Consider the following 25,381-nt stretch of genomic DNA (forward strand, 5'->3'; position numbering starts at 1 on the left):
TATATTTTACATATATAATTTCAGATATAAATTTTATATAAATTTATATAAATTTTATAAATAAATTTATATTAATGTTATATATAAAATGTATATTTTTAATCTATTATTTATATTTTATATATAGAATAAGAGGACTACAGGAATGTGAGCTACTGCTTTGGAAGATTCTACTTTGTCAAGATAATTCTCATGCAGAACAGATACTCTGATGTAAATTAATTAATGAAATTAGATCATGGCTGGAAATGAATCACATTAACTTGACCCAACAGTTGATACTGATTAAGTTTCTTAAATTTCTGGTTTTAAAAGGAGAGACAGAAATGCTTATGGGCTAAAATTTTAGAATAAAGTGTAATTCTATTCACTATGTGCATTCCTCAAAGAATTATATCAGGAAAAATTCACTGTGTGTTAAAAGAACAGAACAGAACCATGCAGTTTTCTTACAGAACATTTCATTTGTACTTTTCTACAATCCATGTGTAAAGCTGACAGGGTTTTGCAGCTGGGGAAATGATTCCTTTCAGGCCAGAGAAATTGTCCCCACTCTCATTTACTCTGAGTTTGCCCTCTGGGGTCTTCACACCTGTGGTCAGCTGGAAAAACATTTATTTTCAACCCATTTAAAAAAAACCAAAACACCCAATTTTTAAAATTCAGTGCACTGAAAAGAATCTTCAAATACTTCCAAGGAATAACACTGAGATTAAAGAACTTATTTTAGCTCAGTATTTACAATCCCAAAGGGACTAAGAACCATGAAGCAAGTGAAGGATGAAGTGACAGCTTTCAGTGCAAGCTGCTTTCTCTCATCCTATATTTGGGTTTATTACTGCTTTTTTAGTGGGGTTTTTTTTCAGTGTTCTTCTGGTTTTTGTGACTGCACTGCCAGGTTTGGCACAGCAGATACTACTTCAAAATCCACTTTTTGATTTTTATTTCTAAAATAAAAAAAATATGGCTGCACTTTGCCGTAAGTGAGGAGCAGAACTCTCCATGTGTTCTAAAAATACATTAGTAACTTTTCTGCTAAAATTCTCTAAACAAAATTGCTTAATTTTACCATCTCCAGAATGAGCTTTTATGTTTAAATTTTCCCTGCAGAGGCCCAGCATGAATCAGGCAGAATTTGGAGGGATGGACTGGGTGGATGTGGAGGCTCTGCCAAGGACAGATCCCTGGTCAAAGCCACCCCTGCCCAGCCCTGAGAAAAGCTGCAAATCAAAATCAGCTCTGGCAGCATGTGTAAAACTGCTGCTTTCTCCTGCAGCAAACATAGAAAATAGAAAAAAAAAACCACCCCAAAAAACTCTAAATGCAAGAAAGAGAAGCTCAAAGATTAATTGGGAAGAAAAATGCAACACGTACTAAAAGCAGGCTGCTAACGAAGTCATTATCTCACTCCCTGGTTTAAGATTTCTGGCCCATTTGTACTTTTGTCTGCATAATTAATACCCTCAGACATCTTTTTCCAACTGACTTAGCACTTCTTTTCCTGAGGAAACAGAGTGATGATACTTGTGCTAAATAGTGCTTATCAAGAATTAGCATGAAGTGGTTCATCTCTTCAGCGTGCCCTATTTTTAACAGGACAGATCAGGTCTCTCTTGCAGAATTGACATGAGAAGAGATTCCCCTCCCCACCAAAGGCAATATTTCTTGTGCGTGGCTAAGAAAGTTAAATGAAAAATAACTCCACCAAAATAAATCAATGTACAGCAGCTGAATTCTGCTCTAATTGTAACCATGGCAAGCAATCTCATCCTGCTTGGTAATTATTGGTTAATTAAACTCTACACTGTGACAGAGATGTTACTCTAAATTAGAGAAGGTTGAAGAGAGTTGCAGTTCAGCCTCACTTTAGGTAAAACCTGAAATACTGCATGTCAGTTTTCTGCCATAAATATTAGGGATGATAACAATCTCTGTACTGAGGAAAGACAGCAGGAAAATTCATGAACACTTTGTTCAGACTGGATTCTTAATGGGACTGGGAAAGCCCACAGATAAAAAGACAACAAAGAGAAGCATGGATTGATGGCTCCAACAAATCCAGTCTTGCTCAGGTTTTCTTCTAAAACCCAGAAAAAATTGTCAACTTGCATTATGGACAAAATGTGCCATTTTCCTCCTCCTTGTTAATGGAGATCAAAAATAAATATTCAGTGGAAAATTCACATTATTTGATGACTGTGCTATGGCTCTTCTATCAAGTACTGCTTATAAACCTGCAGTACCCATCCAGGAGCCATTGCTAAAATTGGGACACCCACATTTCCAGGAATAGTGTGAGGACACGAGCAAATACAGAGCTGCTTCCTAGGTATTCATCCTTTAAACAAAAACCTAAATAAAACAGAGTGGGCTGACAGAGAACAACCAACATTTCTTGTAAAGAGAAGAACTTCAGGCAGCATTTTAAGGAATTTAGAGAGAGGATGACAAAGCTGAAACTCCTTCCATGAGATTGTGCAGTTGCAAGCCATATGCAGTTGTGGATTTACAGCTTCTTGTGGTACCAGCAGATAAATTTAATCATGGGGATGACTAAATAAATGCTTCTGTCCCTAGGACAAAGCTGAGTGATTGGAGCATGAGTCCACTCAGTTCCTTCACAAGTGAGTCACAGCTCCCTTTTTCCTGAACTCCCAAATTAGGATAATTTGGGATAATGTGGATAATAAAACAGTTTACTAAATCACAGCAAGCATTTCTTGCCAATTCTTTAGTCCTGCAGGCAGCTGAGATGAGCAGAATTCTCTCACCCTCGTGCCAAAAGCTGCTTTAGGAGACACTGCAAGATTCCAGTGGTCTCACCTGGTGTAGGATCCAGAAAAATGAAGGAAAAATGGGACTGCTGTTAGCTCCAATACATCATAAAGCTCCTGTCTTCTCACAACAAAGCATTTTTAAATTGTTCAAAATCCTCATTGCCTCCTGAAGAAGTTTCTGGTGCAGATTTTCTGATTTGCCCAGTTCCAGATGCCTCAGTGAGGACAGAGGATCTTGCAATCCCAACCAAGGAACTTTTCCCCCTAGTACCCTCCTGCACCCTCAATCACAGTTTAAAACATTTCCTAATACTGAAAACAGTCTTTCTTCTCATTTTTGGATTTATATTCTTTGCATGCAAAACCCAAAGCTGCCTCCAAAGCACAGCTTTCACTGAAGATTTTTTAGGAGATTTTAAACTCACTGAACTCTTCCTTTCTGTGCTTGTGACTCACAGGTACAACTGACTGAAACAAATCCTGCTTTCCAGGCAATTTTCAGTCTCTGCTTCTCATCACTAAAAGGCTTTCAGAGATGAGACTTTTCTCTATTCCATAACTAGGGAAGATTTCTTTTCATATCCCTCCCAAGCCCAGTGCCTGAGCCCTGAGAAATGGCAGCAGAATGAACATTTGCACTGTACAGGTGATGTACAAGGAACAGCTGAACAATATCCTTGTCCAGAACAAAAAGAAAAATGAACCAATGTTGCACAAGACTTGATTCCTCTGTATTTATTGCGATATTCTCTCCTACTAACAAAAAAAGTGCCATCATCTCTAATACTTCTTCCCAATTTCTTCTGTCTGCAATAGGTTCTCCAGGCTCAAGCTCACCAGGAAATCTCTTAGAAACAATTCTATTTTAGTTTTAATGGAGATTACCTTTACAAAAAATACCATTTTAAAATATAAGCACTTCTGGGTAGGACAGCTGCTTAATGAAACAAAAATCTTACCACAAGATGGATCAAATAATCTGGAAAAGGCTTCAGGCTGTTACATTTCTAATTCTTATCTTATATAAATATATAGGATCTAGTTAATATTTTTGGATGCATGCAGATGGCCATTCTGAAAAATTAATGTTTTTTTTAAACACCTTGCATTGCCTGTTTCTTCATGGTAAAGTGAATTTAATGACTGAAGTGGGAAGGAAGCTTTTAGTTGTCACCAGGGCTGGCATTGCTGAAGGCACAGCTTTCCCTGTAATGACTGCAGCAACCCTGCAGATTCTGGGAATGTCAGAAAGAAGATATTAGTGAAGCAAACCATGAGATTCATGTTTTTTGAGATGTTTAAAATGTCTCCCACATGGAAACAATTATTTGGGATTTGGTACTAAAAGCAGGTCAAACAGCCAGAATATTCATTTATGTTCCCTTTTAAAATCAGCTGCAGATACTATGAAATGAATGCTAACAAAGACAGACACCACCACTGACCTAGAAAATCAAAATAAAATTATCACAGTGTGCACAGTGGGGTCTTTTAAGGAAGCAGTTTTGATGAGAATCTTGAAATGAGCCAGAACTCTGCAGTTTGTGTCCCCAGCCTGCCTGGGTGCAGGCTCCTGCCCCAGCTGCATGACAGGACATTAACATGCAGTGCCAGGAGATGGCTCATTCATAAAAAATATTCCTAAAAAACCTGGGAAATGTCCAGTGGGGAGCCCAGAGCTCCTGGGGAGATCATTGCTGCAGAACCTGCTGTGTGCTCCCAACCTCTGCAGGCATCACTCACAGCTCTCCTCTGCTCTTAAACAACAGCAGCACCACTGAAAAATAAAACCAGATTTTCTGACAGCTTAGGAAAATACAGTTAAAAGCCCCTTGGAAATTCTGGGCTGTGCCTGTATGTGTTTTAATTACAGATTCACCACTATTCTGTCTGTAAATGAGTGTCAGGAGGGCAGATCCTCCCTGTCAGCTGCTGTCACATCCAACTTCCAGGCCCTGAGAGGTCACAGTTTCAAGTCTCAATATCATGGCAGCATTTTATATATCAGTGCACCAGATGGGGTTATTTTTCTCCCAAAGGTTATTGTTCTTTCACTATAAAAATAATTCAAAAAATAAAGTTAAAAAAATCAGAACTGTGATTCAACCACCTACGAGCTCACTCAGAAGAGCCCTAAATGATAAGATGGGTCAAGGAGTAAATGTAAGAGTGAAAAAACTTTTAGCACACATCAGGAGGAAGAAAATTCAGTGTAAAAAGCAGAGATTAAAAATAGCAAAAAGCACTTTACTATGCTTAAGTGCAAACCCCCCACGTCAATCCAACCTGTGAAAGGGTCACGAACTCAGAGATTTCAGAAATATGCAAGAGTGTTTCTATAAAAAGAAAACTACCACATTTCTGTGTTGCAAGTGCCATAAATTATTAATATTCAACTCAACTCTCAAGCAAGTAACTCAACCATTGAAAACAAAGCACTGATGTTTCAGAATTACAGCACAAATGAGCATTGAATGGGGCAGATTGAGCAGCCCTGGAGAAGATGGTGAGGTTATGGCAGAGGATATCAATCAATCTCTGGTATCAGTTGATATCTGAGGGTATCAATCCAAAATTCCAGCTCCTTTGGGAAGAGGTGCTGCAGAGTCCCTGCAGCTCCCACAGTAAAACCTGGGTGCCCACACTGATGCACCTGGGTTGAAGATCTGACTTCACTAATTGGAATTAAATGTGTTTATACACAGGACTGAATTATTCCCACAATTAATTCCATTCAGAACCTGCCAAGCTGGAGATTGTGAATAATCTGAGGGAGCCACTGGGCAGCTCCTTCCTAGAATTCAGTGGGAATTAAAACCCAGCCCAATTTCCAGCATGTTCTCAGGAAAACACTCTGTGTGTGTGCACTGGAAACAAAAGGCACCTTCAGAGAAGCAGGCAGAAAAGAGAAATTGGGATGTGCCAGATGAACCACAGATGAATAATAGATGAGATTAGATCCAAACAGGATGCCACCCTGCAGCTGTGCCCTGGTGGGGCTGGCACACTTGGGATGCCCATGGATCTGCACCAAAACCAGTGGCAGCTCCCCTTCAGCAGCACAAATGTTGGAAATGTTTTGCACTCAATCAAGGCTGGCTGGGAAGGAACCAGCAGGAACTAATTAACAACCCAGACAGGACGCAGAGCAGGGATATTGAGGAATTCAGCTGGAGGAGTTCAACACCTACAGAGCAATTCCTCTGAAACAGATGCAGAGAAAGGCTCAAACCGAAAAGTCAATCATTGATTATTTTTCCTGCTGTTCATAAACCTCCTGGACACTTCATTCACCTCCTTTCCCAAAGCTAAAGGCAGTGATGTTGTGCTTGGGAGCACTGAGAACTGCAAATTCTTACAAAGGTTTTGTCAGTAAGTATTTTAGAAGCAATGGCATTCTAGGAGAATATTTTTGCATTTTGTAGTATGTCCATGAACTGGCAATTACTAATTTCCTTTTCAGTTAAACACACACAAAAGGCACCAAAAAATGTCATTTTGGCCCAGCCCATATGATATTTTTTATATTTAAAAAAAAAAGCAGCTTGCTTTCAGGACAATTGTCATTTTTGGAAGTGCTGACAAGCCTTACCCACAACAACAGCACTGCAATTGTTTTATACATAACAAAGTTATAATAAACATTCTTCTTGTTAAACCAGAAACCTATTTAATTGGGGGATGGAAATGTTTTATTTATAAACACAATAGAAATGGTTTTGCCAAGTACACTCACACCTAAAAGAGCCTGTGGAGAAAACCTGTAAAATATCTGTTACAATTTTACCACGTTCACCTCTCAGACAAGACCTTTTCAAATAAAACTGTGAACGTAAAGAATCCTTGTTTGAATAATCACTTTACACTGCCTTGCTTCCACAATGACTTGTGATAAACGTTTTTGTCCCTAAAAGGATTAAAAACCAACTGAATCATCAGGAAATAAGCACATGTTATTTGTCAAATTATGTGCATTATTGCAGAAAGTTTAAGCCATATTTAAGAGCCTTGCTGCAAAGTGGCCCAGAATAAAGCAAATATTGAATTTTGTCACTTGGATGATTTTTAAATTAATTCCCTCTCATGGTACAATTACTTTTAGAAGCTGCATCACCATCTCTGAAACGCCTCATTACTAAGTGAAACCACCTTCTGCTAATGACAGTACCTTGGACAAATTTCCCCCTCCCACGTTGACAGGAAGCTCTTTGAAAAGTTAAGCCACAATTAAGCATCACTTGGGATCTATTCTGATCCTTTCTAACTAAATTTTATCAAACTTCTCCCTTTCAATGCGTTTTACAGGCTTTGACAGGAGAACATGGAGGTATTTGGATTTAGAGAGAACAAAGCCATGGAGGAATAATGTCAGCAGGGGAGTTTGCTGGGGCTGGAAGCTGTGAAAATTCAGTGATGGTCTGATTTTCTCTATGCAAAGGAGAGGTTCTAAGAAACCTCCAACTTTGTCCTGCTGTGACTTTGGCCCCGAATTCAGTTCCATTTGGCAGCAATAAAAGCTCTGTGCTCTGTTCTGGCTTCATGGAGTGTGTTCTGGAATTCCAGGCCTGGGATGGGTCTGTGGGGGTGTGGGTGTGCACATCTGGGTGTGCACAGCCACAGGTTATTCCCAAATCCCAGAGAAATGCTTCCAAGGAAAGGAACTGCCACCCTCTCCTTGCATCCTTCTTTTCTCCGCCTCCTCTCCATCTTGGTAACCTTAAACTTACAGAATGTGAGAACTATCTCTTTTTATTTTAAAACTCACTGGGAGTAGTATTTGGGATTGAATCCCAGTTGCCTTTGTTTATTAAATACTCTCAAATACAGGAAACAACTCCTCAGCTGATGGAGGTTCAGTGTATCTCTCATGCTCTGAAGATGATGGGGAACTTCCTGAGCAGCAACTCATCCTGCTGGGCTCTTCTGACAAGGAAAACTGACAATACAGCGATTTTCTAACTAAAATTTCCAAGTTTTTAAAGCTGTTTCTAGAGATTTATTTTTATGAACACAACTTCATAGAGTTTCTTAATCCAAAGCCCTGCTGGATGAAATCCTCCCGCTTCTGGAAGGAAATTCTCCATCAGAGAATTTTCCATTACTGCACAAAGATCTGACCAAGGTACACAAACTCACAGTGTGTATCACACATTTGTAAAACCTGAAAGACTCCAAAATGAGCAGTTTACCTGTAACTTCCAGTTTGTCACCAGTGACTTCAGCCTTCAGATAAATCCTTCCTCTCTTCTCTGTGTGGTCCATGCCACAGAGGCTTGGGACGTTTATCACACATTGCTTGTGAACGTTCATGTCACAGGCTGTGGACAAAAAATGGTTCAGACACCCATGAGAAGCTAAAAATTACTAAAAAAGCAGAACATTCACATCAGCAATGAAGGAAGGCAGGTTTAATTGATTATTAGGTTTTGATAGTGGGAGTCTTCCAAGACAAATTAAACACAAGGAGAACACCAGAGCTTGACTACAAACTGAACTGAAATTCCAGTCTTTGAGAGTGTATTCACTCAGACAGGCCAAAGAGAGGCTTTCTCAAAATTGCCATGACAAAGGCTCTTCAGCCACATCAAACTGAGTACACCATGTTCTCAGCAGAAGAGGTGATTTTAATTACTAAGTTATTATAGTCCTGAAATATCCACTTGAAATATACCAGCACTATAAATAGCTGACATTTGAAATTGTATTTTCCAGAGAAATGAAGTAAGGAGCTGTTATCCAGGGCTTCCACTCCCTTTCTAGAGCAGCAGAAGGAAACTTCACTCACTGTCACATTTCATGCCCTGGTGCAGGAGCCCGTAGAGCAGGGACCCACAATGGTCACAGAAGGTGGGGCTCCCATAGGTGTGGATCTTGAACTTGTGCTTGCTTCTGGGATCCTGCAGGGAAAACAAACACAGATGCTGAGTCCTGAAAGATAAACTGACACACCTTTAATTTATTACTTCAAATACCAAAAGCTTTCCAGCTATGCAAATTATGCTGCAGGAAAATACGCTTCAGTGTCTGGCTTGTCCTCAGTGGTACCTGCATTGGCACAGGCACATTGCCTCAGTTCTTAATTCTCCTTTTTATGGTGCTGTAAGAAAAAATGTGTCAGCTCAGGCTTGTTCCCATGATTTATGGACATTAAAATTCATTTACTGACTGCTCACATACATAAAGTTTAATGGCAGTGTTCAATCTGTGGCTGAAGACTCACAGACTAATTACAGAGTGTTATTGTCACTGCTCTGAAATGTGACACAAAATACAGCAGGAGAACTGGGAAGAAACTGTTGATGGGCTAATCTGGAACACAGTCCAATGACTGTAAAATCAGGATTTTACAGATGGGATCATCTTGACATGCTGCAACTTTATAATCTCTATTGTTGTGAATGAAGGAACGAATTCTAACTTGGCACACGGTAAATATTTTACAGAGATTGCTGTTCTCAGCTGATTTTTGAGCAGAGAAACTTAAAAGAGTGAGGACATTTTAAGGCCATCAGCAGCTTGGAAATGTTTCCTAATTTAGGCCCAGCAAAAGGGAATACACCCAAATCACTTAAACACTTGAACATCCAAGGACATCTGCTGTTTCTGTAGGAGTAAGGGTCCCCTCTGGAAAACCAGGAACATTTATTTCAGAGGAAGAAACCACATCTTCCATGTGTTCACCCATGCCAGGCTCATTGCAGAGCTCCAGATGTGCAATGCCAGAGCCAACGAGGGGATGGCCCTGTCCTGTGCACACCCTTTAAATCCTCAAATCCTTTATGAGCCCTCCCTGCTGCTCCAGCTCCATTTCAGTCAGAACCATCCCTGCACAGCCTAGGGCACAAACTGGGGGGATCAGGGACTCTTCATTAAAAACCACACTGGGGCTTGAAATCCATCCTTGCTAATCTCTTTTCAGAAAGACTTTGGAAATCAGAAACGCCAGGTCTGAAACACCCTCAGTGGAAACACAGCTGCAAAACAACTAACTGAAATGTTTCTTTTCTGTCCACACTTTGTATTGTACCTTTGTATTAAGAACTGTTTAATTGACTTATAAATATACTGATTTTTAAAATTTACCTGCCTCTCAAAGCTTTCCAAAAAATCAAAAGGGAAGCCCAGCATGTCAGTCAAAAGGGAAAACCTGCTGACTCTTTCCTCAAAATGAAAACTCTCTCTAGTATAAGTGCTTTCTGAAGAAATTTGGGAGCTTTGATTAGTAATTCTCACAAAAATATGGCTATGAGAAGGCAAAACTTTGCCTTCAAATTTTACTATTTTGCCATATTGTCCTTTGTGAAGGTTTTTAGTGTTTTGCTGGCATTCTTCATGTGGAATTCATTTGCTACTGATTCTGAGTTTTGCAGTGAATCTATAACCACTTGTCACTGTATGGAAGGAATCACAGAACACCCAGGATAACACATAAAGAATTTACATTACAAATGGAAATTGAAACTATTTAAATAATTCTGCTCGTTGTAACAGCCTGAGACACAAACTGCTACCAACTGTATTTATTTTGTAAACAGAGCGAACCTCAGTGGAGTGACAGCCAGGGCTCCAGAGAACATCTGTTTCATTATTTATTAAAGGCTCAGCAACAGGCCTGGTGGCTCAGGGTCATGGGAACGTGGCTGTGCAGAAGGGTTCTCTGGTGGCTCACTGACTGTGTGCCTTCCAAACAATTTAAACCACAGTTGGGAAGTTAATTCTTCCCTAAATTGGTTTGTTTAGATGACAGAAGGGGACTTGATGCCTTATAAATATCTACACTTAAACATGACTCTGGTAAGACATCTGTGGCTGAGAAGGACAAAAGGCACAGTTCCTAAGAATTACATTGAATAAACAGAGGTTTAAAGTTGTGTTTGACATCTGGCACAAGTGCTATTTATGAGTATAAAGTAATGGCATAGAGGGGAAGGAAATTATTACATTCAATGTCTACTAAATACATTGAACCTGTGTATTAGACTGAAATTATGTAACACTACCAAATAACTTCATTCCAAGCTATGGGAAATTATTGCAGTCAATGTCTACTAAATACATTGAACATGCATATTATACTGAAATTATGGAACACTGCCAAATTATTTCATTGCAAGCAATGGAATGTGCCTGTAATTAAGTTAAGCAGGGGTGTGTGTGGCTTACAAATGTTGTGACATGTAAGGACAATGTTCTGCACTCACTGAGAACCAGCACAGGGCTGGGCTGCTGTTCAGTGCCTGACTACAAAGCTCTGTGTGGCTACAAAACCCCAGGAAAAGCATTCTTAGAAAACAACAAAAACCAGCCACATTAACAAATAAATCAATCAAACTGGATCAAACTTTGGAGTTGGCCCTGCAGGACACAATGTATAAAATTTGAATCAGTGTTTTCTTTCTACACTGAATCTTCGTTTTCTCTCCTTATTAGAAAATTCCTCTGTGGGCCCTTTCAAATCAACAATCTTGATATGAATTGGATTTTTTAAGGAGAAGCAAAATGTTCTGACTATTATTAGATATTATTATTCTATATCCACACACAAAGTCCTTCATAACAAGAAGAGGACAATGGAAAATAGAACCAAAACTACTCCTGAACTGGAAACTTTGTAGGAAATCTCTCTTTAAAGATCCCTTTAATAGAATGTCCTAAAAAACATTTAAAGCCTGCCACATAAGAGAGTACACTCCTCATCAGTGTTTTATCCTATTTTCTGCTTCAATCCCATGGTTTTTTTGGTTTTGTTTTTTTTTTTTTTGGTAACTTGAAGTCCAGAAAGTACTGTTATTTAGGAAGCAAGTCCAAGACCATTTAGAGAAAGCCAAGAGATCACTATCTACCCATCACAGATGACAGAATTTTTCATTTTATTTCCATATTTACAAGGATTTCTCATGCACTCAGAACTACCCTTGAATCTATACCTCATATTTAATTACAAGCAATCATATTAATAATAATTACTACATTGCCAGCTGTAATTACTTCTATTAACAGCAATTATTTTTTCAGTTGTTAATACAGGTTCATACTTCCCAGTATTAAATATGCATTAATGAACTTATGTGCATCATAGAGGAAATCATGTTGTCCTTACCATTTCTTTGGCTAAAGGCAAACTATAGAGCTAAAGGAAATCTCCTGTAAATTTTCTTCAAAAATCTCATTTTCATCAATGTAAACTTTCAATAATTCCCAAAGCAGAGCTGGCAGCCCCATTTTGTAGTAAACACAGGGAGCCAAGCCAGGATCTGACAGATGAACTGCCAAATAATGGCTGCTATTTGCAAGAGAATTGAACTTTGCATTAAACTTGGCACAGATTAATTGTGAAGCTCTGAAGGGAAAACCTATTTCTGCTTCCAAAATCCATCAAAGTTCTGAGGGGGGAAAGTGGCATTGGGAAAGCAATGGGGAAGGACTTGTTCAGCAGTGATGGATGATGTGCTCCATTAAACTTTGTGTTACTTTCCTGCTAAAAAAGTGAATTCTTCAGTCCTTCATTTTTGCAAGTACAATGCAATAGAGTTAATTAAATGGGATAAAAACTTCTGGGCAATTGACACCACAGACATTTGGATATTTTTCTTTGAAAAACCTTTGAACTGGCAAAAATTAACCCTGCATTTGTACGCTTTCTAATAGACTGGGGTTTCAGAGCCTGCAGTGACACACATGGGTGTTCATCCCTATAAAGATGAACCAGGCATCTACACCCCACACAGCTCTGCAAAAATCAGAATATTATCCATCAGTCTTAAAGCTGAGATGTGATTACAGAGGGAGGGTTGCACACACTGGCACCAGGTGGAACAACTGAAAAACCCAACAGTGGAGCAGAAACAAAACAAATAATGAGTTTGCAGAAATGACTTGTCCAGAGAGCTCAGAGGGTTCAGCCAGGAATCCTGCCACACTCCAGCAGAGGGAAGCAGAAGAACACAGAGGCATCTCCCCAAAGCCCACGCATTTTTCCATCCATCTACTGGCCTGAGATCCATCCTGCCACCATCCCTGCCTTCTCCCTTTGTTTAGCACAAATGAGCCCATTTCCTTTATTGAACAGCAGTGGAAAGCACCCCCCTGTGAGGAATCATTCCGCGCTTTCTGTGCCTCTGAGGCGGGGGTGTGCAATAATTGAAAGTGCATGGTTAACCAGCAGCACATGTCACACTGTGCCTTACACAGCTCAGGAGCATTGCAGCTCACAGTTCTGCCTAAAAGCTCCCTTCTGAGCAGGATTTTATTCCCCCTGATAGCAACACTGAGCCTGCTGTAATTCTGCAGGCATTAAATCACCACATTGCCTTTAATTTGAAAACAGACAAACCCCACTCTGTGCGATGGTGCAGCACTGGAGGTTTTATATCAGATTTTTTTATTACTTGGGAGCTCTTTTCATGGGATGCAGCTTGGCTGTGCCAATAACTGTGTCAGCAGGGCCAAGGACCCACCCTGCCCTGGGCTGACCCCAGCATGGGCAGCAGGGAGGGGGCTCTGCCCCTCAGGTGAGAGCTCACCTGCAGAGCTGCCCCAGCACAGGGAGGAGCTGGAGCTGCTGGGGAGAGCCCAGAGGAGGCTCCAGGATGATCCCAGGGCTGGGAGAGCTGGGGGTGCTCACCCGGAGAGGAGAAGGATCCAGGGAAACCTCAGAGCCCTTCCAGGGGCTCCAGGAGAGCTGGAGAGGGACTGGGGACAGGGATGGAGGGACAGCACACAGGGAATGGCTCCCACTGCCAGAAGGCAGGGATGGATGGGATACTGGGAATTGGGAATTCCTGGCTGTGAGGGTGGGCAGGCCCTGGCACAGGGTGCCCAGATCAGCTGTGGCTGCCCCTGGATCCCTGGAATGTCCCAGGCCAGGCTGGACACTGGGGCTTGGAGCAGCCTGGGACAGTGGAAGTGGCCCTGCCATGGCAGGGGTGGCACTGGATGGGCTTTAAGGTCTCTTCTCACTCAGTTCTACGATTCTGTGCTATGAATTTAATGGGACTGGTCCAGGTCCTTGATATGCAGGGGACAGACTTGGTGACTTGTGAGTACAGGAGAGCTGGGACCAGAAAAGTGAGGCTACAGCAGCAGTGGGGGACAAGCCCAGGATCTTTGTGATGTGGTATTTTATTCCTGCTAGCTGGATGTTGGCTGTATCGATTTTTGTATCTCATTATGATCAACATTTGGGGTGGCACTGGATGGGCTTTAAGGTCCCCTCCAAGCCAAACCATTCTGTGACTCTGTGACCTGTCAGTGCCAGAGCCTGGGCTGGTAATTGAGGTGTGAGGAAAAAGAACCATTTTCAGTCACAATGCCAACACATGAATGTTAACAAGGTGTTATGCAGGAGATGAGATTAACTTATTAAAAATTGCCTATGGATGGTGAAAGGATTTTTTTGCCTACCTGAACAGCTATTTTTGTGATCATGAAGAAGCAGAAAATGCAAAAATGCAAGTGTGTAAAAACATTTTCAGAGAAACAGAGAATAATATTTTTCATTACAAAAAAGCCTTAAAGGAGTTCTGCAGATGAGTTGTGAGGTCCTCAGGTTGTATCAGGGCCTACTATAACAAAGAATAATTTTGTGTAAAGAAATGCAAATGTACCCAAATTTCCATATTGCATTTCCATAACAGAACCACAAGATTATTCTTCATCCCCAGTCAAAATTTCATATATATATAAATATATATGTAGTTACTAATTTTAAAGGCGCACAAGAAAAAGAAGCTTAACATTTTCAAACTACTTCACTTGGACAAAAGAAAAAAGTAATTCCTGAATGTCAGTAGCACAAATTGTGGCATGTTTGTGTTTCTACTGAAAACAGGGGTGACAATATAGTCCATATATGCAAAACAACTCACAAATGGTTACAAGAGACTGGAGCTCACTGTTCCTCTTTACCAAGGGAAAAGCCCAGAAGGACTGGCAGGTGTTTTCCCCCCTTTAAAACACAGCCTTTAACCATTCCCTGCTGTGACAGCACCACTGAATCCCACATCTTCATTAGTCCGCCCTCCAAAGATCTTCAGCAGCATGGATGTGCTGCAGCAGATAATGAAACCACTGCAATTTGCACTGCACACATTTCCCTTAAAACAGCTCCAACTTCCCCAAATGAATACCAAGTTAATAAAACATACTTGAGAATATATTTGAGTGTGGTTTGCTCTGTACAGAGCCAAATCCTACACTCAGCCCACGCTGTCCTCAGGGGCAAATTTCCCTCTCAGTTCTGGAGGTCTCCAGTTTTTCTCAGCACCTTCCAAGCAGCGACTACAACATCCAGGCTCCCGCTCACCACACCTGTCTGAGACATCTTCATCTGTTTGCTATTTATTTTTGCACTGAGAAAACAAAAATACTGATTGGTGATTTGCTCTGCATGTTAATTTAAGAAAACAGCTCCAACTTTAAAGCTGCAAGAGCCAAGGAGCCAGATGCGTCTACTGGAAATAACTTCCAGGATTTAAAATATGGTTTCTGTCATCAGAGTTCAGAAGCAAGGAAGAGGAAAAAGTCCTTGTTTAACTGGTTACCAGTTTGCTCTTCCCTGGCTGAGTGAGACTGGGAGCAAAGAGAATCTGAGACTCTTGGGAATGATTAAATCATACAATTTTTTAATACAGAATGTAAAAATGCTTAAAGCTTGCTTCCTATTTTCCCTCTCAGAGCTGCAGTGCAGAGAAGTTGTATTGCTTTCAGAAAAGTGAAATAAAAGATCAGACCTCAAAATCAGACTTCTACTGCCTTAAAACAGAAATATCCCAGAAGGGGTGAGGCTGGCTGGGATCTGAGACTCCTGAGGCCAAACTGGGCTCAAAGTGGGGAAATCAGCAGGGTTGGGTTCGTGGGGTTTCTCCTCCCCAGAGCTCCACATCCACCTGCCAAGCACCCAAATAATTTTTTCCAGGCTGACACACCAAGAGCTCCTTCCTGCAGTGGAGGAGGACAGGAATGGCACGAGTGTGCTTTCCTCCTTGGTGAGGAATTACACCCAGGCTCTTTCCAGGAATCTTCCTCCAGGCAGAATGTGAAGATCAGAGTGACTCGAAGGAATAACTTGGAGAAAGAATTCATTCATTCATTCATTCAATCCACTGACACCTGCAGGATGGGAAACCTGAACATACTGAGAGGTGTTCAGAGCATAAATAGAGTTGTATTCAACTCTACCCTAACAGTGTAAGGTACTGGTAGGGTAGGGAAATAAAGACTAAGCAAAAATAGCAAAAATAGAGAATATTTAGCCTTTGCAAACCCTGCTGTGCCTCAGCACCTGGAAGCAGCTGCAGCACAGCAAGTTCAAAATCCAGCCATTCCTCCCTGGCCTCGAGGGCTGGGATGACATTCAGAAATGAAGAATGATTCTCAAGCGCTGGAGAAGAAAAGTCTTTCATGATTATAAATGACACCCCAGCAAAAAATGACAACAAAAATCTCTTTTCCCTTTGTGTTAATAAGACCACTTTTATTCTTTACTACTCTAAAGAGAATTAAGAAAGTACACAAACAGAAAAAAAAGTGTCTTTAAAGAAAATTAAAATTTTCCAATCAACTGTCTCTTCTCTGTAATTGTACAGAAGAGCACAATGTGAGTAGAGTTCAAAATGATTCAAAGGCAGATTTTTCAGTCCCCTCCTGGAATTCACAGAAAATTATTATTTTTAATTAAAAGAAACAGGTGGTCATTGAATCAACTGATTTTGATTGCTGCCTTTTGTTCATGTTCTTCTTGCATAGAATACAACTGATTGAATTGGCAAAGGGAGAAAGAAGATCTGCATGACTCTACTCCCAGGGATTGGTAATTTCCTAATTACTAGAAAGACACATAAATCTGGAAGGGACTCGGTGTTTACTGGCTATTTTTTCTTCATTCTTTTTTAATGAAGAAACTGCAGTATAATTACAGAAAGTGCACAAACAAAAGATCCTGTTAGAAAATTATTCATGACTAGGAGAAAGGGAGAGAGTTTGTCTCAGATACAACTCACCATCGTGTTATTGTGTACAAATCATTTCAATCAAGATGAAATTCAGGGGGTCTGGATTCAAAAGGAATTCTAGAAAATGAGAGACAGTCTGTCTATGTCTTAAACTCCCTCATTTACTGGCTTTGTAATTCTGTAATTTGTTAATTAATTTGTTGAACAGGTACACTTTTCAACACAGAGCACCCTTTACACCTTGAATACATGTTACAAAATACAGGTTAAACTGATCAGAAGCAAGAAGTAATTTTAATATATTCCTGCTGTATAGAAGAGTATTGCTATTTCTCCATAGGAAAAATATGGTCAATTGTCCAATATTCCAAATTACAGTGGATTGTAATTTGGAATATTGTATATATTTTTACATTTAATATACATTCGGATTGTAATTCCAAATTACAGTTTCTGTGCTTTCCAATGGATCTGCAGTGGGGTTGGGTGCAGTGATAAAGTCTTAATTGTGTGACATCAGGCTGCATGAGAACTATTCTACATTAATATTTCTGTCCAATAATTTCTCATCACTTCTTAAATATTTCAATATGTTTAAGTACAAGACCTTACCATCATTTCTTAAATATTTCACTACTGGCCAATTTGCTCATGATAGAGATGATACAACTTTGTTTTTCCTCATTATCCTCAGCTGGAGCTTATATCATCCATCTCTCATTCCATTAAACAGAAAATGAAAGAAGGTAAAGGAAAATCACAAAAATCACTTGGAATGCCCCATTTCCCTGCCAAAATTGTGACCCTGAGGTCAGAGGCATTGGGTCAAACAATTCAATCCCTGCTGGAGCTGGGACGCTGTTCCTACAGGGAATTGTATGAACATTGATCCAAGAATTCTGGGGGAAATGGGCCTGGCTCCAGCCACCCCTTAGGGAGCAATCCCAGCCCTAAATGAAGTTCACTGCTGGCAAATTAAAGCTTCAGAAAGAGCCTTTGTGACCCCAAACTTCCTGACCGCAGCCAATGGCAAAACCGAAAGAAACTCCAGCTTTTATTTATAAAGCCAAACTCGCCCTCAGCTGCTCCTCTCTAAGGTGGTTTGAATGAAGGTTTTTACAACTATCAAGTGATAGATTCCAGCCCAAAATCCTGGAATTTTTTGCCAAAAAACCCCAGAGCCCAGTGGGAGCGGCGCTGTGAGCGCGTGCAGGGAATGCAGCTCGCCGAGCTGCTGCCTCTGAGCTGATTCTGTATGCAAGGCCCTGAATAATAACTGGTTCACATTTCCCACTCCTCCTCCGTTTTCCCCTCTAAAATGCCGAAGAACCCACCAATTTATAAAGGAACACCTTACTTGTTCTCACTAAACCCTTACCCACCTATTTACATCGCTCCTTCTCTTCTTCCCACCTCCCACAGCAGCAGCTGCACACTCCAGGAGATCTCCAAGGAAAAACATTTTTGTGTCTGGGTGCATTGCTACCCAACAGCATCCACACACACACCAACACTCCAAAAGCTGGAGATAACCCCACAAACTGCTGCACAGCTTTGTTTGTGGGAACTGAGTGCTGCAGGAGGGTGTTCCCTGCACAGGGAGAAGGAAATCCAAGGAGAAGTTGGTCTGTCCCAGGGAATTGCACAGAATCCCCAGAGACACTCCCCAGAGCTCTGCATCTCTGCTTCACCTCTACTGCAAGTTAAGGACTGGCACACTGATTGTTATTTTTCTGCACACGCTCCACTGGAATCCTGCATTGATGCTTCAATCACACACAAGCTAATAAATACATTTTAAAATTTTCTTGCCCTTTACAAAGTGACCCATCTGTTTATTCTGGTACAATGGTACACAGTGCTGAACTGAGCAAAAAGAAAAAGGCAAAACCAGTGATTTTTGAAAAATCTGAGAAATTTTTGGTTCAGAATCAGTCAGAATTTCACAACTCAACAGCTCCCTCACACAAGAACCTGTGGGGTGGCCTGCTGCTTTCCTTTTGACAAACTTTATTAGACAGACATGAATCTGAAACACCCGAGCAAATTGCCTCCAAAGTTACTCACTGAATAATTCATTTTTTTGCCTGATATTTTATACATTGGTTAAGTACCAAAATAAAGGCAGGAGGGAGGGTAAAATATGCATAATTTAAACCCCCATGTCTCTGTTCTGCTCTGCATCTCAGCTCTGTGTTTTCAGGGATATTAATGTTACCACCTATAAACCAAGCAGACATTTCACCACACAGGCAGAATTTTGTCCTCCAGAGACAAAAAATTCCATGAGAGATCTCTACCTACAAATCCCATCAATGATTGAAGGGTTTGATTCAAAAGTGTTTATCTCCAAGTGTACAGCTCAGTGTGAAAATCACTGCTCTCAATAAATCATAGCCATGACCACACCATGGGAGATGCTCAGGCACAGAGTCCTTGGATGGTCTTTTACATTGTATAACCACTCAAACACTATTTATTTCTGCATGGAACAGATGTTTTTCCATATGTCTAAATAACCCTTCTTCAGAAAAGTAACTCAAGCACATGAAATTTTGCAGGCCAAGGAATATAGACATCAGATTCATTAGTATTTTTAGAACATTTGGGATATTTTCTATAGGGAAGTCAGTTTTTCTCTTTGTAAAAAGTCACTAATCCTACTCCTCTCTATAAAACATAAATAGGCAGCTAAGAGTGAATGTGCAAGATGCTCTGACATGCTTTAGCACTCAGATCCTGACCCTACAATGGCAGAGATCCCAGCCAAGCTGTCTGGCCCATAACATTTTTCCATGCCAATGTAGCAGTTGCTATTTATTAGCCAATTAAAAATTCAGAAAACAATATTGAGACTGGAAAAAAAAGTTCATGGTGCACAGTAAAACTCCTGAAAGAAGGACAGGCTTTTAACACAGGCTCCTGATCCACCAACATCTGGCAGCCCTGTTTGTGCTTTAAACCCAAAATTTGATGCCACTCTCAGAGAGAAAAGTGTTTCACAGAGATCACAGCTGAGGGCACACACAGATTAAAAGTAAGAATTGACACAAATCTGTCCCTTGAGTCGAATTTGACCCTTTTGAGGTTTTCTAATCAAAAATCTGAAGACAATAAGGGCTGTTTAATCACATCAGAGGAGGGCAGGGAGTCCTGGAAGAAGGATTTCCTCAGGGCTGCCATCACCGTGCTGCTCCCAAGGATGAGCCTGAGCTGCTTCACAGCATCAGGAAAAGTCCTCACAGCATTTACAATGAATTATAATGAAATCTATAAATATTTAATGTCTGGCAATTAACTCTGCCCTCTTCAAAGGGGAAAAAAACAGGAGATATAGAAAGGCTTCACCAAACCATTTAGTAACATGGAAAGTTCCTCCCCCAGCTATTTCGAGTGTGCCCATCCCAAAACCAATCCATGGCCATGAATTTCAGGAATAAGCATTTTTCCTTCTCCTTCTTTGATGAGAGTGTTTTTCTCAAGGCTACTGATGGTGAAGGAGCTTCCCAGATTACACTGAAGGCTCGGGGTTTGGAAGGAAGCCTGCACAGAAACGTTTTGCTGGCACAGTGCTCCCAGCAAAGGGAAGGCGAGTTTGGATTCCTGCTTTTTATTTCTCAGAAATGACTCTGTGGGTAAGAACATCCCTCAGAGGAGCCTCTGATGATGAAGATCTGGCTGCAGAAAACACTGCAGTGCTCACCCACACTAGGGCAACATGAACCTTTATAAATATTTCATTTTCCTTGTTATTTGGAACATAAACTAAAAAACCACAGCCAAACTCTCCAAGAATTCTCATCTGTGACACTGACTGTAACAGATCTTGATTTTGCAGGTCAAGTAAGACTCTTCAGCAGACATTCCTCTTTCCTCCTCAGCCTGAGAGCTCCCAGTCAGTGTAAATTTATGGTGTCCTCAATGCTGCTGTGCCTGTCATCCATCCCTGCTAAAGCTCATCCTCTTGAGTGCTACCAGGTCTGTTTTATACAGAAAACATATATGCACGAGCAACAGACCAAAAAAAACCCCAAAAGAGAGTGGAAAATGCATTAAAAGCTTTAATTAAATAAATAAATTGGGTTTTTTGTTCTGTTTAAAAAGGGAGAAAGTTGTGTCATTTTGGCTCCATCCTCATTTGACAAAATTCAGTCACCAAACACATCCTGGGAGTCCCTGCAATGACAACTGTAATTACAACTGTAATTAATTTGCCAGCACGAGGTTGGACACTTGTCTGCTGGTTGCATCATTTATCACTTGGATTCAGCCTTTAGCTGGGAGCTCTGCAGGCTGATATTGCCACGGAGGAAATAAAAAATTGGGAAGATCTTATGTTCTATTCAGAAAAGGTATTCCAGAGCAATGTTTATCAGGATTACAGCAGGCACCCAGGAAAATTGCTTGCATGGATGGCAGCAGAGTGAGGGCATTATTCCTCATCTGCAAGGAATGTAATTTTTTAAAAGAAGAAGAAAAGAAACTGCTCTTCCTCTGTAATACCAATCTGCAGATTAACAGAGGCTTTTTCTAGCACTGCCAGCTAAGCCTTTGTAAGGCTGCATCCAAAACAATTATTAAAATTAATCCCAGGTACAAATGGAATTGCATAATATTAATCCTGCTGAAAGAAAAATCTGCTATGATAAATATGTAAAAAACTGCCACGAGGAGCAAAGAAAACACCTTTGAAACCCAGTTTTGCTAAGACTGGTCAGGTGCTGGGCCTTAGGAGCACAGGAACAGCACTGGTGGCACTCAGGGCTCCCTCCTGCCTTTTCTGGTGGCCACTTTGGCAACAGTCTGGACACCCACAGCCAAGCAAGAAGCAGCTGGAGGCGGTTTTTTAGTTGGAGATTAAACTAAATTTAAACTTCTGGGAGAAAAATGCTTCCATGACTGACTGCACTATGTGTACAAGATAGAAAAATCTAAACACAAAACAAATATTAATGAATTAGCAGCCCAAAAATTACAATTTCAGGGGTCCTAAAGAAAATTCACTTCATCTCAGAAAACATGTCCTCACCATTACATGAGGCAAACCCAAGAAACAGAATGTGTGCCCTCCAGATGAACTTTCACATTTCAGAGACAACAAATGGTTTCAGATAATACTTTTACAATGTGCATAATCTAAATTATTAGATGGCAACATAATGCAATTAGCATGACAAAGCTTAATACTGATATAAATCCTTCTGTTACAGCTTATATTGAGAATTTAATACTTAGGAAAAAATCTGTTCATTGCTCCTCACTGGGCCTTTGTTTTTTATAAAAATAAATTAATTGATGGGTTTTAAGTTTGCACTAAAAGCTTCATCTGTTGAAATAAACCAAAGATGTGGTGCATCAAGCAGATACAATATTTAACTGCATTTTATTCCCTGTGCTGCACAGGGATCAGAGGTTTTGCACAGCAGAGCTACAACCATGGTGTGAAACTTTAGTCTCTCTGATCCAGGAGTGACATATCTCTGATCAGAGGGGACAGGGGAAATCCATAAATTCAGCAAGTGGAAAGGACAGAGCACACAAAGGTGTAGGACCAAGCCTCATGTGACTGCTGCATTTCCAGTCAGATTCAGGGCATCCCCATCAAATTCAGAGAGTGCTTGTGCAAAAAGAAAACAATACCTGGTACAGATATCTTATCTTCTTCTTTTTTTTTTTTTTTAATTCAGATAAAATCAGCATCTCAACCTCTTTCCCACATTTTGGACATTCCTGTTCCCTCAAGATCACACCTAAGTGTTATTGCTGCTTTGATTTTTGTTAGAGCTCTCTCCACTGCCCTTTTCTGAGATTTATGGGCAGTTTTAATGCCTTGAAACAGTGGCAGGGACAATGACAAAGCACTTTTCAGCTCCAGCACACTCAGCCTTTGCAGGTGCCTTTGGAATCTGACATATTTTTGAAGCCAAAAGTGGTCCCGACTTTGCAGCTCCCACCCCTGGGATTAATTCCAGACAAATAATGTGGGACATGAGCTATGGAAGGGCAAACCTCAGCTCAGCCACGGGGCACAAATCATCCATCCCACAAACTGGGATCCTGCCCCACAAATGAGGATTATTCTGCCTGCACTGCAGGGCTGGAGCTGCTGAGAGGGAGCTGCTCAAGCATTTTCTGCAAATGAGCTGCTGAGAAAGGAAAGGCCACGCTCTGGAGATGCTCTGGCTCCAGGAATTTCTAACAGCCCTTCATTACAAGGAGATAAATTTACCTGGCAGCAGAAACAGCAGCACCAAGCCCCTCTAATTCAGCATTTCTGCTGTCACCCAGAGCAGCACAATGCCCATCTCAGGGTACACGTGGGGCGAGGTGAGAGTCAGACCCACCTTGATGTGGACTCACTCTGACATGCAATCAAAGCCCAATCAAAGCCAATTCCCAGCCTAGGCTGACTTCTCCTGCACCTCTGCCAATTATTATTGCTGCGCCTTAAGAGTCTCCCCCAGCATTGCAACAGGCTTTGACTTAACATTAAACAACCTGCCCTGGGTTATTGTGAGCAAGGTGACAAAAGTCTAAAGCACAAGAAATCCCACAGCTGATCGTGACCGGCTGCATCTGGCACAGAAATCTATAAAAATGCATTATTTAAGAAAAAAATAAATTGTAGCTCAGAAATAAGATCAGTTCAAGCTGAAATAAAAACGAAGTTTCGTAAAAAATATCCGTTAGAAAAGTCAAATCAAATTTGCAGTAAAATGAAATATGGCTACAAGATATAAAAAATAATTATAGTGTTAAGTGTTTACAAAATCGTATTATCTCCCCTAAGATGGGGAGATAACCATCTCCATCTTTAACCACTTTTAAAGCCATAAATAAACATGGCTTTAAAAGTGGTTAAAACAAATGTGTCTCCATGAACCACTGTTACTTTTAGTCCCAAATTCACCAATTTGCTTTAAATTCATTCCCTGCCTGCTCCCCCTTGCCCACAGTTTCTGCCATTACCTTTGTGCCTGGCTTGTCAATCACAGCATCAGAGACTGGCACCTCTCTCCTTCCATTCATCACTTCCCCATTTGCCTTCAGCACTCAGCATCATTAATTTATCAAGTCTCATTCCCTTCAACTCCCACGGCTACTTCAAGTGTGACAGAGCATGGTCTTGTGCTATTATTTTTATTTTTTTTTTACATATTTCCTGTCAGGCAAAACAAATGAGGCTACTCTGCAGCAAGAACACAACATCAAGAGAAAATCTGTTACCAGAGCTTAACAGAAGTTTAGGTACATGAAGTATAAACACAGCTCTATGCTGTAGTATTATTAATTATTGTTTTTATTATTGTTATTAATGGGGAAGCACCTTAAAGAACCACAGAATTTTCCCTATATAGGCAGGCATATTCTCATCCCTGTATTATATGAACTATCTGTAAAGATGTATTAAAGCATTTAGACATGTTTTATTACCACAGCAACAACATTTTTTTCAATAAGTTCTTCAGCAAAAGAGTAAATTTTGAGCCTGTCAAGCAGCAAAATAAATTGTCCAACAGAAAGCAGCACCATCCAGCTCAGCACAATCCAGTTAGATGATTAGTCAGTGCCAGACACGGTGGAAATGTTCCCCACAGAGGGATCTGGGCAGCCTCAAAGGTTACAGCAAACCTGGTTTCTGACATGCCACATCAGACTCCCAGCATAGCCAGGGGGTTTGGGGAAGATTTTGCAGTCAACCATTGTTTTAAACCCCCAAAAATACATTTTAAAAAATGCAAAATAGAGGTCTCCCACCTTTTCTTTTTAATCAATAACAAAATAATTCCATTTGGAAGGCACTGAACTATTTTGCAGAGATTTGACATTATGCAACTGACAGTCCTCTATCAGCAAACCAGTCGTACCTAAGACTTAGATAAAGAATTACAACAGGTTTGATCAAATATGACATTTATCTGTGCAACAGCCACTTATTTCACAGATAAATACAGATGCCGTGAGTCAGATATTCTCTTCCTTATTATTTTTTGTATGACACTGCATTATAGATAAGAAAGAAAAAACACCTGAAGCCTCACCCTGCAGAAAGAACAATCCCCAAGTGCTCCATAAATAAAACTCAAGCAGTTCTTGTGATGGAGAGGTATTAATTTCAAGTCCCACATCTCTGGGGTTTTTTTTCCCTATTACATATGACATTGTTCCATTATTGCACTTCATCACCAACAGTCTACTGGTGATCCATAGGTTAATAAAATACAGACTTAAAACTGTTCAAGTGACTTTATCCAGCACTTGGCTGATCATTTTTCCTCTACCTACCAGCTCCTCTGTCAATGCACTCACCACTCGTGTCTGACTTCTGCTCCTGATGCAGCTCAACCTTCTGACTGACTGAATAATTTCATTTTTTACTCTGGTTTTAGTAGGTTTCAGCCTCAACACTCACAATCAGAAAGACATGCTCAAGTGTCTCTTAAAATATGCAAACTTGTGGGATTTAATTTTTTAATATGGCATGGTTGAGAGGCCTCAGTTTAAAAATCAGGTTATCAATCAGTGAGTCAAGCTTTGATTTTACAGAGAATCAGCAATCCACTTCTTGTAAAAGCATTGGTTTCCAACAAACACACAGAATATAATTAACATAACACTATTAAGCAGTTTTTCTGCCTGCCTTGTACTAAA

The 25,381-nt window shown here is 40.5% G+C and overlaps 1 protein-coding gene across 2 annotated transcripts in view; it reads right to left on the bottom strand.

Annotated features, from left to right (window-relative positions):
* Window positions 1-25,381, bottom strand: part of PRKCA (protein kinase C alpha) — a 142,682-nt gene that overhangs the window by 39,945 nt on the left and 77,356 nt on the right. For both annotated transcript variants that reach the window (XM_058817288.1, XM_058817287.1), the window contains exons 4-5: window positions 8,563-8,674; window positions 7,967-8,095 (exon numbers count right to left, since the gene is read on the bottom strand). In XM_058817288.1, coding sequence (XP_058673271.1) covers window positions 7,967-8,095; window positions 8,563-8,674 — 241 coding nt within the window. The remainder of the gene's footprint in view (window positions 1-7,966; window positions 8,096-8,562; window positions 8,675-25,381) is intronic.

Source organism: Ammospiza caudacuta, chromosome 19, assembly GCF_027887145.1.
Source record: "Ammospiza caudacuta isolate bAmmCau1 chromosome 19, bAmmCau1.pri, whole genome shotgun sequence".
Classification (NCBI taxonomy): Eukaryota; Metazoa; Chordata; class Aves; order Passeriformes; family Passerellidae; genus Ammospiza; species Ammospiza caudacuta.